General features: G+C 43.7%; 1 protein-coding gene across 2 annotated transcripts in view; it reads left to right on the forward strand.

The window, feature by feature from the left end:
- CD53 (CD53 molecule) overlaps positions 1 to 12,317 on the forward strand; it is a 29,368-nt gene that overhangs the window by 226 nt on the left and 16,825 nt on the right. Inside the window, exons 2-4 of one of the 2 annotated variants that reach the window (XM_036272511.1) lie at positions 9,893 to 10,042; positions 10,149 to 10,228; positions 11,077 to 11,265. In XM_036272511.1, the coding sequence (XP_036128404.1) occupies positions 10,166 to 10,228; positions 11,077 to 11,265 (252 nt within the window). In that variant the 5' untranslated portion in view covers positions 9,893 to 10,042; positions 10,149 to 10,165. The remainder of the gene's footprint in view (positions 1 to 9,892; positions 10,043 to 10,148; positions 10,229 to 11,076; positions 11,266 to 12,317) is intronic. The other variant, XM_036272510.1, reaches the window with a different exon arrangement.

The following is a 12,317-nucleotide window of genomic DNA, read 5'->3' on the forward strand; positions in this document are numbered from 1 at the left end:
ATCTCTTCCTATTCACAGATATTATGAAGGAAGTAAAAAGATCAGCAAGATCGTAGTAACCCTCAAAAGGCAAGCCAGTCAGACAGACTTTTGATTAACTAGGTTCCCGTTACCTGATGCCGCTTTGGGCCAGGGTCTTCTGTGCTTAAACTGCTTCTGAGCTTGACTTTCTGTGTGTGGTCATTTCTGTTGCCTGGGGCCCTCTGCGCGGAATGCAGCGGGGAGAGTTCCTACAAGCTCTGGTCTTTAGAAGGCTGCTCTTGTGATTTTCAAGTGAGGAGAGAACCAAGAGCCAGAGACATTTATTTTATTTAATTTTTTTTCTTTATTGATTTTAGAGAGAAAGGAAGTGAGAGGGACAGAGAGATGGAAACATTGATGAGAGAAAACATCAATTGGCTGCCTCCTGCTTGCCCCCCACTGGGGATCGGTCACACAGCCTGGGTATGTGTCCTGACCAGGAATCGAACTGGCAACCTCTTTTAAAAAGCTATGTTGTTTTTTTCTTTTTATTGATGTTAGAGAGAGAGAGGAAAGGAGAAGGAGAGAGATAGAAACATCGATGAGAGAGATATTTGGCCACCTCCTGCATGCCCCCCACTCGGTATTGGGCCCACAACCTGGGTATGTGCCCTGACCAAGAATCAAACCAGGGACCTCTTGGTGCTGAGTCAATGCTCAGTCACTGTGCCAAACCTGGCCAGACTAGCCAGAGCCATTTAGAAAGGCAACTGAGAGAGCAGGTCCTCTACATGTGAGAACATACATACACATACATACGTACGTACGTACGTACGTTTGTTTGTTTGTTTGTTTGTTTATTTATTTATTTATTTATTATTCTCCTCACCAGGGGACATCCTCAGATAGAGAGAGAGGAAGAGAGAGAAACATCCATGTGAGAGAGACACATCAACTGGTTGCCACCCACATGACCCCAACCAGGGCCAGGGACAAACTGCAACCAAGGTACATGCCCTTAGTGGGAACCGAACCCGGGACTCTCTGGTCTGCGGGCCTATGCTCTAACCACTGAGCACAACCAGTCATGGTGTGAGAAAATTTCAAAAGTAAAGTTAGTGACTCTTACTGTGAGTCCTCAGAGCCACTAAATAAAAGGACTGCTACAAACCACAACACCCAGCTCAGTCAGGAACACAGGACGTGCTTGGCACCTGTATTTCACAAGCCGAAAGGTAGACATCTCTAAGGGATACTTGGATTGGTTGTTTTCAAATGGCAGGCAGGGCATTCTGATCCTCAGAGTTCCAACAAATAAATCCTTCGTGTACAAAACATAAATATGGATAAATATGACATGCACCAGCCAATGAAACTTGATATGGCAATGATTCCTAATCCACACCCCATGACTAATATTTGGGGTCTCAGGTACTCAGACAGTCACAACCAAGCTTTGGTCTTGGCTTTCTGTGAACAGCATACTGGCTTGGGATCAGGTCACCAAAGGGAACTTTAACTTAGAACATTGTCCTTCCAGGATCTGCAAGAATTTCTCCTGGAGGGAGAGGAAGTTACCTACGACCACAACCATTCACCTAAAAGTGAGGGGTGGGAATTTGGCAGAAGGCTCTAGATTCCCAAAGCACCTCAGGGCTACTGAATCTTGAGTTTAAAAATAAAGACTAGACTTTTTAACAAAGTCAATGTGCCTTAATAATCAGGAGCTAAGCACCCTCTGGGGCCAGGCACTGTGCTCTGGAAGATGCCGGTGGGGAAGGGGCAGGCTGGCAAGGTAGAAGGATATTTGTCCAGCAGATCATCCTGGCCCTTAAGGAGTTCCTGTAGGAGATAAGGGATATTAGATATGTATGCAAGTTCTTTATTTTATTGGTGATACGTGCCTCTACGGGAACCGAACCCAGGACTCTCTGGTCCGCAGGCTGACGCTCAACCGCTGAGCCAAGCTGGCCAGGGTGTATGCAAGTTCTTTAGAAGAAAGTTGAGCAAAAGCAGAATCTTAGCTGTTGGCTACACAAAGAAGTTTTGCTTTCTCAATTTCTGCCAGAATCTGAACTGTTTTGAAATTGCGGTTGAATTGAAGCAGAGGCTGAGCTAAAACTTGATTTCCTGTGGTGTTTCCTGTGTGGGTCGGTTAACAATATTTAGCCTTTAAATGAAAGGATGGGGCACCTTTATTCCCACAGGGAACAATTCAAAGTCCATCTCTTTACAACCACCTAAGGGACTTCATCTTTGGGAACTGATGGGAGGCACCATGTAGGAAGGTCAAGCTCTGTAGTCTTTAGTTTCTTATGTCCTCAGATTGACCTCTGACTAATCAGAGGGCTTCGGATTTCAGACCCGAGGCCTGTTCCGCTTCCTCACGCCCAGCGGCCAGGCACTGTGCTCAGTGCTAGAGACGAGGATAACCGACATGGTTCTCAAATTCACAGCGTTCGTGGAGTCTAGCATGGAGGACAGACACAAACACAACACACAAGCACAACACAATGTGATCTTTTCTACAATAAATGGGACGGTGTGCACAAAATGTAGGCATTTAGGAGCATGCCCAAGACTCCCTGGGAGGGGGCTGACTGTTTTCAAAGTATGAGTCTGCTACAGAGTCTGGGGTAATGGCATATTCCAGACAGAACACAGTATGTGCCAACTCCAAGACGTGTGAGCACCCAGGTATGTTAGAAAGGAGAGCAAGCAAGACTGAAATGTAACAAGCCATGGCTACAGGACCACAGGAAGTGGAAATCCCTTTCTCTTACTGGGATTCTAGAGTCCCAGCCTTGAAAGTGGAAGGCAAGATCTCTAACCAAGCGGGTCCTTGGCCTAGCCCTACATGGGCTACACCTGAGATGTCCCCTACATGGCGGAATTGATGGCACATGGGCGGAAATGAGGGTGAAGCTATTTTCCTCCTTGACCTAGATTTTGCGCTCTATTAGAGTGAAGGATGGAACTTTGTGCAAGGTTACAGCCACTTTCTCTCTCAGCCTCTGTGCCAGGAAATGCTGTGTTGATTCAGTTCTGGTGGTTTGGTTTATGCTCCTACATTGGTCAGTCCATAAGCACTTCCTATACTGAGGGAGTGTCTGACATATGCAGATCATCCGGGCCTAGAGCCTGGGCGCTCGCCCTCGGGAAACTCCAAGACCCAGCTGCCGCTGCAGGTGCAGAGCACTGAAGCAAAGTCACGTACAGAAACTAGACAGCTGTGCAGAGGGGCCTCCAGGGTGGGCACAGGAGCAGAGGATGGCAGCTGGAGCTTGGGTGGTCAGTTTGGCAGGCTGTGGGAAAACTGCAGGTGACACATTTCCAATGCCAGTGGGTGAGCTCAGAGGAAGGCCGTGTGCCTGTGTGTTGGGACAGAGGCAAGGCCTCTCTTCATTCCCCATTTCACCAGCAGCAGCAGCAGTGCATCTTACGTATTGGCCAAGATTGTTGTAAAGACGCCACAGGGATACATTTCTAGAATTATTTAAAATAAGGGTCTTCCATTCCATGTATTAGAATGTTTATTACTTAAAGAGAACTTAGAGATTGTTTAGGTTCATATAAAGCATCCAACTCAAAGTGAAAGCACAATTCATATTTGCTATTATAATATTCTAATCAATTTACTTTTCAGTTAAGGTGACTTGTCCAAAGTCATAAAATTACTTAACTATTTAGAATATTTCTTTTTTAAAAAATTTATTTATTTATTTTTGTTACGGATGTTTTTCCTTTTCCCCCCACTGATTCCCCCCTTTCTCTCCCTCCCCGCCCTGTCCCCAGCTTTGTTGTCCATGTCCATTGTTCATGCACACATGCATATAAGTTCTGTGGTTTATCTCTTCCCCACCCCCCTCTTCTGGGGTTTGTCAGTCCTATTTAGAATATTTCTTGATTATCCATGGAATGCTCTTTCCTCTACACAGTACTCCCTTTTCTTACAGGCTTCTTATTAAATAGGCATCATTAGACTGCATTCCTTGCTCGCATAAAGACATTTCCAGTGCATTTTAACATAAACAAAATAAAAATATAACTTAATTGCAAACCAAATTGTTTTGAAATCAATATATTTAATACCATATAGTTAATATTTAATTTGTCAAATTTTTGTTAGACATTTTCTATCTCAGAACTAGTTGAGGAATAGGGGGAGAGATGATTTTGACACCTCACTTCTTTTGAAATTTGTTCAAGTAAATTTGAACTCATGGCTTAACATTCACTCTATATCATGAGAATATAGAGGCATTAAAGAATTATTCCAGCTCTGGCCGGTTTGGCTCAGCGGTTAGAGTGTCTGCCTGCAGTCCAGAGAGACCTGGGTTTGGTTCCTGCTAAGGGCGCGTACCTCCGTTGCAGTTTGTCCCCGGCCCTGGTTGGGTCATGCAGGTGGCAGCCACTCAATGTGTCCCTTCACGTCCATGTTTCTCTCCCTCTCTCTTCCTCTCTCTCCCTCTTCCTCTCTCTCCCTCCCACTCTACGGGAACAAAATGTCCTTGGGTGAAGATAAACAACAAAAAAAGAGAGAATTATTCCATAGTTTGTTCTTCTAAAGAAGTTCCTGGGGTAGAATCTTAGTCTTTTATACCCTCTGGGACTTAAGTCGTCATGATTTTGAAATCAGAATCCCTTAGATTATTTACTCATGTTCAACTCTTTTTCTTCAACTTTCGACAAATATCCAGGCTTACAGAAAATTTATAAAAATAGCACCAAGAATTCCTGAACCCCCTTCATCCAGATTTTCCAAATATTAACATTTTGTCACATTTCTTTATTTTTCTCTGGCTTTCTTATTTGAGAATGATTGTTTACATGATCTCCTTCCTCCCATGTGTTTTGGTGTATATTTTCTACAAACAAAAACATTCTCTTACATAACTACATTATAGTGATCAAGAAATCAACACTGATACAGTGTTACTAATAATCGACAGATGTTGTTCAGGTTCTACCATTGGCTCATTAACATTCCTTTTGTTTTTGGAACATGCCCCTAGCAGGAACCAAACCCAGGACTCTCTGGTCCGCAGGCCAACGCTCCAAACCCTGAACCAAACCAACCCGGACCCATTAACATTCTTTATAGCAAAAGGAAATCACTGATTATACGTTGCCTTTTAACTGTCAAGTCTCTAGTTTCCTTTTATCTAGAATAGTTCCTGAATCTTTCTTGGTATTTCATGACATTGCAATTCGTTCCCAGTACAAACAAGTTATTTTCTAGAATATTCCTCTATTTGGATTTGTCTGATGTTTCCTCATGTCTAGATTCTGATTATTCAAACTTTTCATAGAAATGCCACAGAGTGGGCTTTCATTATCTCAGAAGGAGACTTGCCTACACTGGACACAGCCTGTGTGTACAATGGACAGGCCTCTCAGACAGGAACCTTGCACCACAAACCTCCATATTTTTAGGGTGAGAAAGAGCAACTCTAGTCTCCTGACTCTGTAATGGTGGTAGTTGTTCCTGATTAGCGTGGCCTTGTTGTAAAGGTCCCTGTCTCAGCTCAGTTGCTAGTAGCAGCTGTGATTCTCTATTGAGCTATTATCTTGCTAAGCTTCCAAATGGAAGGAAATGAGCCTCCAAGATCATCTGTTTGAGGGACATGTATTGACATAAATATCACAGTCTGTGTAGCACCAAAGCTGTCTTGCTGTGACTCCAGTCTGGTCTCTAAAATTAGATCACATAAGACTGGAGATCAAGGATAGATCGTTTCTTCTTTTTTTAAAAATAGCATGATTTTTAAAAATATGTTTTTATTGATTTTTTAGAGAGAGCTAGAAAAATCGATATGAGAGAGGAACTTCAATTGGCTGCCTCCTGCAAGCCCCTATTGGGGATTGAACTCACAACCCCAGTATGTGCCCTGACTGGGAATCAAACCAGGACCTCTCAGTCCATGAGATGACGCTCAATCCACTGAGCCACACTGGTTGGGCAAAGATGGATGGTTTCTTGAAGCTTTCTGTCCAACCTTAGCCACTGCTAAACTGGATTAAATCAAGATTGCAGCAGATGGAACAAATTCTGGTCAAAGAAAAGAAAGAGTGTGAGCTAAAAACCCACAAGACATTTTACCTGCTCAAGCTCTTCCCATGGAGGTAACTTCATCTGTGGTCTCCACGCTGGGCTGTGGGAGGTGACCACAGCTAACTGCCGTTCAATCACGGAGGTTTCCTGGAAGCTGACATCAGGGAATTTCTTAACAGAGCCATGAGTCATGGGGCTGGGTGTGGCAACTATGGCTGTAGAGGGCGTGGGACCTCCAAGCAGTGGGGTTGGTAGGTGTGAAGGGGTGGGAGCTCAACAACTGGCCAGTGGCAGTGAAGAGAGGAAAGGGGGAATACAGCGGTGTTGTCTCTGGGTTCACATGGAAACTGGGACCATCACTGCCAGTGGTAAAAGTAGTCACAATCTTCACCAAACGGGCAGTTTTTCTCCTTCAATTCGGGTGAGTCTGAGTAAGTGGAAAATTAGGGAAGGAGAGAGAAGAGGTTCTTCTTCCTGTCTGTGAAGGAAGGAATCAGTGGGGTATTCCCAGGTTTGTGGGCACCTCCTTAGTTGGTACTCTGTGGACAATTGGATGGCAAGCACCTGAAGCAGTCGTCACAGGACCCCAGTTTGTTGGGGAGGAGGTGACTCCAGGAGGCATCTGGCCCCGTCCCCTTTTGAGTAAATTATTTGCCCATGTCTAGAAGATAAGTTTATTGGCAGAATAAATGTCAAACCCAAGGTTCCTGATACTGCAATTTCAAATAACACCAAATTATTTAGGGTTAATGAGCAAAATTCCAGTCATTTGTTCATTCAGCAGTCTTACTTTGTTTTGTTTTTGGATTTTTTAGAGTAATCAGTTACTGTGTTAGGCCTTGAGACTTCAAAAGTAAACAAACTAGCCCTGGCCGGTTTGGCTCAGCGGTTGGAGTGTTGGCCTGTGGACCAGAGAGTCCCGGGTTCGGTTCCTGCTAGGGGCATGTACCAAAAAAAAAAAAAAAAGTAGACAAACTAGCTCCTACCCTCAAGGAGCTCACGTTCTAGTGACAGAAGAGAGAGTTACAAAACAAAGTGCTTAGGACAATAACAGAGATGCACAGTTACAGGCTCTCCTTGTGCGGAATGGGCATTGGGCACCAAGAATTGGACAATTTTAGAAAATGTCAGAGCAGGCTTCCCGCAAGGGTGACAATACTTGACCTGAGTCTCAGGATGATTAATAGCTAACCAAACTGAGGGGTTGGAGAGATAGAAAGTGGCAAATTCCAGGAAACCACATGAGCAAAGGCCAGGAAGAAGGCGTTGTGACCAGTCGTCAAGGTTGCTTGTTAGATTTTAGGGTATAAGACAGGGACTGTTGCCAGGAGTTTGGAGAGATGGACAAGTACAAATCAGGAGGGTCTTTGACATGAGTATACATGCCTACAACCATCCCTACGGTCCAGATGACAACATTCATCACTTCCAAGAGAATACTTATGGTCCTTCATAATCCCTTTCTCCTGCCCTTCCTTACTCCCCACTACTTATTCCTCCCCAGTCTTCTTTACCCCATCTCCAAGCAATTATTCATCTGCTTTTTGTTGCTATAGGTTAATTTTCATTTTCTAAAATTGTATGTAATTGAAATTACTGAGTAGGTATTTTTTTTTGTCTAGCTTCTTTCACTCACCATAATTATTTTTGAGATTCATCTATGCTGTAGTATGTATCAGCAGGTATTTCTTTTTCACTCCCAAGTAGTACACCATTGTATAGTTATACCACAGTACATGTACCTGTTCACTTATTGATGGACTTTTGGGTTGTTTCCAGGTTTCAGTTATTATAAATAAAACTGCTGTAAACATTCCTGTACAAGTATTTGTACAGACACATGTTTTTATTTTTCTTGGGTAAACACATTGGAGTAGGATGGCTAGATTATATGATAAGTGTTATGTTTCACTTTTTACAAAACTGGCAAACTGTTTTTCAACGTGGACATACCCTTCTTCATTCTCACCAATAACACAGAGAGCCCTAGTTCTACCACACCCTCACCAGCACTTGGTATGGTTAGTTGTTTTTCGTTATTTTAGTCATTCTAGGAGGAGGGCAGTGGTATGTCATTGTGGTTTTAATTTACATTTACATTTAATTTACTGCTGAGTGGAGTAGTTTTTCATTTACTTATTTGCCATCCATGTATCTCCTTTGGTGAAGTGTCTGTTCAGGTCCCTTGCCCGTTTTAAAGGGATCGTTTGCTTTCTTGCCATTGAGTTTTGAGAGCTGTCTGATGTTCAGTGTCTTGCAAGCATTCATTTTATACTTTGTACCTTTTTTGGTTGTTTTACATGAGAGAGTTTCACTTTCCATGATTTCAGTTACCTGTGGTCAACCACAGTCTGAAAATATTAAATGGAAAAATTCCAGAAACGAACAATTCATAAGTTTTAAGATGCATGCTGTTCTGGTAGCATCCCACTCTGTCCGCCTGGGGTGTGAATCACCCCTGTCCAGCCCACTCACGCTGTACACGCTACCTGCCTACGAGTCTCTTAGCAGGCATCGCACGAGCAGATCGACTGCCGCAGTATCGTAGTGCTCGTGTCTGAGTAACCCTAACGCTGCATCACGAGGCCCACGCCGTTCGCCTCACTTCAGCCCTCCTGCAGGCGCTGTGTCCTCTCACATTATCACAAAAAGGAGGAGGATGAACACAGTATAATTAAGGTATTTTCAGAGAGAGACCACGTTAGCATAACTTTTATTACAGTTTATTGTTATCATTGTTCTATTTTGTTATCGTCAGTCTCCTACTGTGCCTATTTTAAGTTAAACTTTATCATAGATATGGATGTATAGAAGAAAAAATAGTATATGTAAAGTTTGGTACTATCTGGGGTCTCAGACATCCACTGTGATTCTTGGAACATATCCCCTGAGAATAAAGGGGGACCACTATGTATATATCTCTGAATACATAAATAATCTAATGAACTTTATTTTAACTTGGTTAAAGTAATGATGAGGAATAAGAATAATTTTGATGGTCAAGACAAGAAGAAAAGATAAAAGGACAAAGGCAAGGAAAAGGAAAACAGTATGGAGTAGATATAAGTATTTGGTCTTTTCAATGGAGAAGATGACTCTTGTGGAACAGAAGGAGCTCAGCAGGCTTATCCACAGCCTGTATGAACCATGCCCCAAGGCCATCTGATTTCAGAGCACCTTGACATTGCAAAGAGGGTACAATGGATTGTACAAGCCATCTGTGCACCAGAAAAGGCATAGTTCTAATGGGGGAAAAAACACACAAAAAGATGACATTGTTTTATATATCAGTCTCATGTGTAGTTTAAAAATATGAGTTAGTCTATGAACCCCATGACCTCTGAGAGAAATTAAAAATTGTGTATCTGGATCTCTAGACTTGAGGACCAGACTTTGGAAAATGATGTCCTCATTAAGGAAAAAAAATCTATTTTTTAAAAGTTCAAGTTTGGATTGTTGTCTTCCTTCATTTCTCTATTGGATAGTTGCTGGCCAGTTTTAGCTCTGCTGGAAGACCGACGGCTTCTGAAGGGTAGCTACTGCTTAGTCACCGTTGCCTGTCCCACAGCATCTTAGAACAGAAAACACCGTAAATGCCTTCAGTAAAAGAATAAGTGAGGCACAAGTATGTTCCCCCACTTCCACGTGGAGAGGCTTTTGACTGTATGTAGTGTATAGGTGCACCTTAGGGCACTTACGGGACTGGCTGATCAAGGCACCGGCCATATCCATAACTGATTGATCAGCCTAACCCTAATCCTGACACCAGGGCTGCCTTCTTGAGTAAATGCCCAGGCACTGGTCCCTGGGCATGGCCTTAGTGTGTGTCACTGTGACTCACCTTCCTCTAAGAATGGCTCTATTGCTTACTTCTAGAGTGCTTAATTCAATGTTAAGCATCCTTGGCTTGCTGAATTGGAGCAAAAGTTAGGTCCAAGATGAGCCAATTGGTACCTCAGTCCAGAGACTAAAAGAGCAGGGAGTTTGGGGAAACTTTCCAGAGAAGAGTCACAGCTCAAACCCAAGGTAATGCTAGAGATCCTTGAACCCTGAAATTTGTACCCTCTGATCTTTGGAACCACCTTGCAGAACCAGGTCACTTACATCCTGTTTATTTTCTTCCACTTTTTAGTGCAAGTATATCCCAAAATGGGCATGAGTACCTTGAAATTGCTGAAGTATGTCCTGTTTTTCTTCAACTTGATATTTTGGGTAAGTGAGTCTCTTCTGAGCATGGCTGAGCTCACCTCCCGCAGGTGTGCTCTACTTCTCTTTCTACTGAAGGGCATTGTGTGGAGTGGATTCATGCACCCCTGGGTCATGTGCAGTCTACCTAGCCTAAGAAGAAGGGAATGATACCTTCCTCCTCTCTCCACATCCTGCTACAGTGTAACTTTGCAAAATTGAAAGGTACCAGTGCAGTTATTTATGGGGATGTTGTTTCTCTCTCTGGGGACATTAGGCTATTGCAGCTCACTGCTGACATCTTTGTGTGAGAAACCTGAGGCTCTGGACTCTGTGTATTGAGTACCTCTTTTTCCCTAGTTTTTGTGTGCCCCCTGGATGTCTTAGAATAGCTGATTGGAAGGGAAGCCACCTTTTTTGGGGAGGTTTCACTGTACCAATTTAGCAATAGAATTCAGGTATAGGGTGAATTGGTACTCGTGCTTCTATGAGAACATTCTTAGAAGTTGGCTTCTCCAGTTTTCTGCCTAGCAAGATAAACTTCTAGAACAGGGCCTCCCCTCCACAAGCTTGTGGTTTCCAAAGAGAAGACCATGTGTAAGCAGTTGAGGGCAAGGAGTAGGGATCTGAAGCATGAAAATACTGTGTTTATCACAGCAGTGAGCTTCCCCTGGTATCTGATATGGGTAGGACATCACAGGAGGAAGCGGGGACCACCTCCTTTCTAGGTGCATGGGCGAAGCTGGGTAAAGAGGTTGTTCATCAGAGTCCTGATAGAGCCAATGGAAAAAGGTGATTTTAATCTCAAGTAAGTGAGAATGAGGAGATCTTCAAGAACTATGTTTTATCTCAGAATGTGGGATTCTTTCTTTCAGTTCTGCGGCTGCTGCATTTTGGGCTTTGGGGTATACTTCCTGGTCCACAACAACTTCGGGGCTCTCTTTCATAACCTCCCCTCCCTCACGCTGGGCAACGTGCTTGTCATCGTGGGCTCCATCATCATGGTGGTTGCTTTCCTGGGGTGCATGGGCTCCATCAAGGAGAACAAGTGCCTGCTTATGTCGGTGAGTCTCTTGCAGATGTGGTGCCCTAAGGGGTCAGGGGGAGGGAGACATAATGACCTACGGCCCAGGCCAGATGTTATTTGGCAGCTCACATGTGGGCACAGGATAGTCAGAGGAACATAAGATTGGCACCTCAGAAACATAAAATTGGCATCTGCCTAAATCCTCACACCAGGCTATATTTTCAGAGTCACTAACTAATGGAAAACCTAGTCTCTGGATTCTTCTGAGTGCGGTGGCCCTCCTAAAATGGCAGCGATGCTTCCCTATCCCATATCTGCACAAGATATGGCCCAGTGTGCGTGACCTGGTTTAGGTGAGGGCCTCGGCTGCGGCCACTGAGGTCCAACAGGAGGGATGCCAGAGCTTTGCAGTTGTCCCTGTTCTGCTAACTACCCTGAGAAGCACCTTTAAGCTTAGGTTTTGACTCTACGCCCTATGAAAGAAGAGCCCTGTTTCTCTGTGTGCCCACAACACAGCTTAGTATGGGTTCCCAGTCACCTTGTTCTTCCTTAAGTCATTTGGTTCCTCTTTCCCTTATGGGTCAATCTTAAACTGGAGTCAAGAGATAGGATAAGAGAGTCCCTTTTCTCAGATGGGTCCCAGACTAATGGCAAAGGATGGGAGATAACAGGCATGGGAAAATGGTTTTAAGGTAGTTAAAATTCATGTTGGGGTAAAAAGGTAAAGGAGAAGGAATAAGTGAAAATATGTTTTCCGTTGTGTATGAGTAACATAAAGGGAGTAGGCATCTGAAGTTGGAGATGAATATAAATTAGAACCATGGTTAGAGGTTCTAATTCACATTCTCCCCTTCTGTACAAAATAGCACTCCTCTTGCAGAAAGGACCAGGCTGCAAACTCAAAAGACGCTGGTCTTTTGCTCAACTGTTTTTTCAAAAATATGTTTTATTGATTTTTTAGAGAGAGAGGAATGGTGAGAGAGATAGAGACATGGATGTGAGAGAGAAACATCAATCGGCTGCACACCCTCTACTGGGGATCGAGCCTGCAACCCAGGCACGTGTCCTGACTGGGAATTGAATCAGGAC

This window comes from Molossus molossus, unplaced genomic scaffold, assembly GCF_014108415.1.
Source record: "Molossus molossus isolate mMolMol1 unplaced genomic scaffold, mMolMol1.p scaffold_m16_p_20, whole genome shotgun sequence".
In the NCBI taxonomy this organism is placed as follows: Eukaryota; Metazoa; Chordata; class Mammalia; order Chiroptera; family Molossidae; genus Molossus; species Molossus molossus.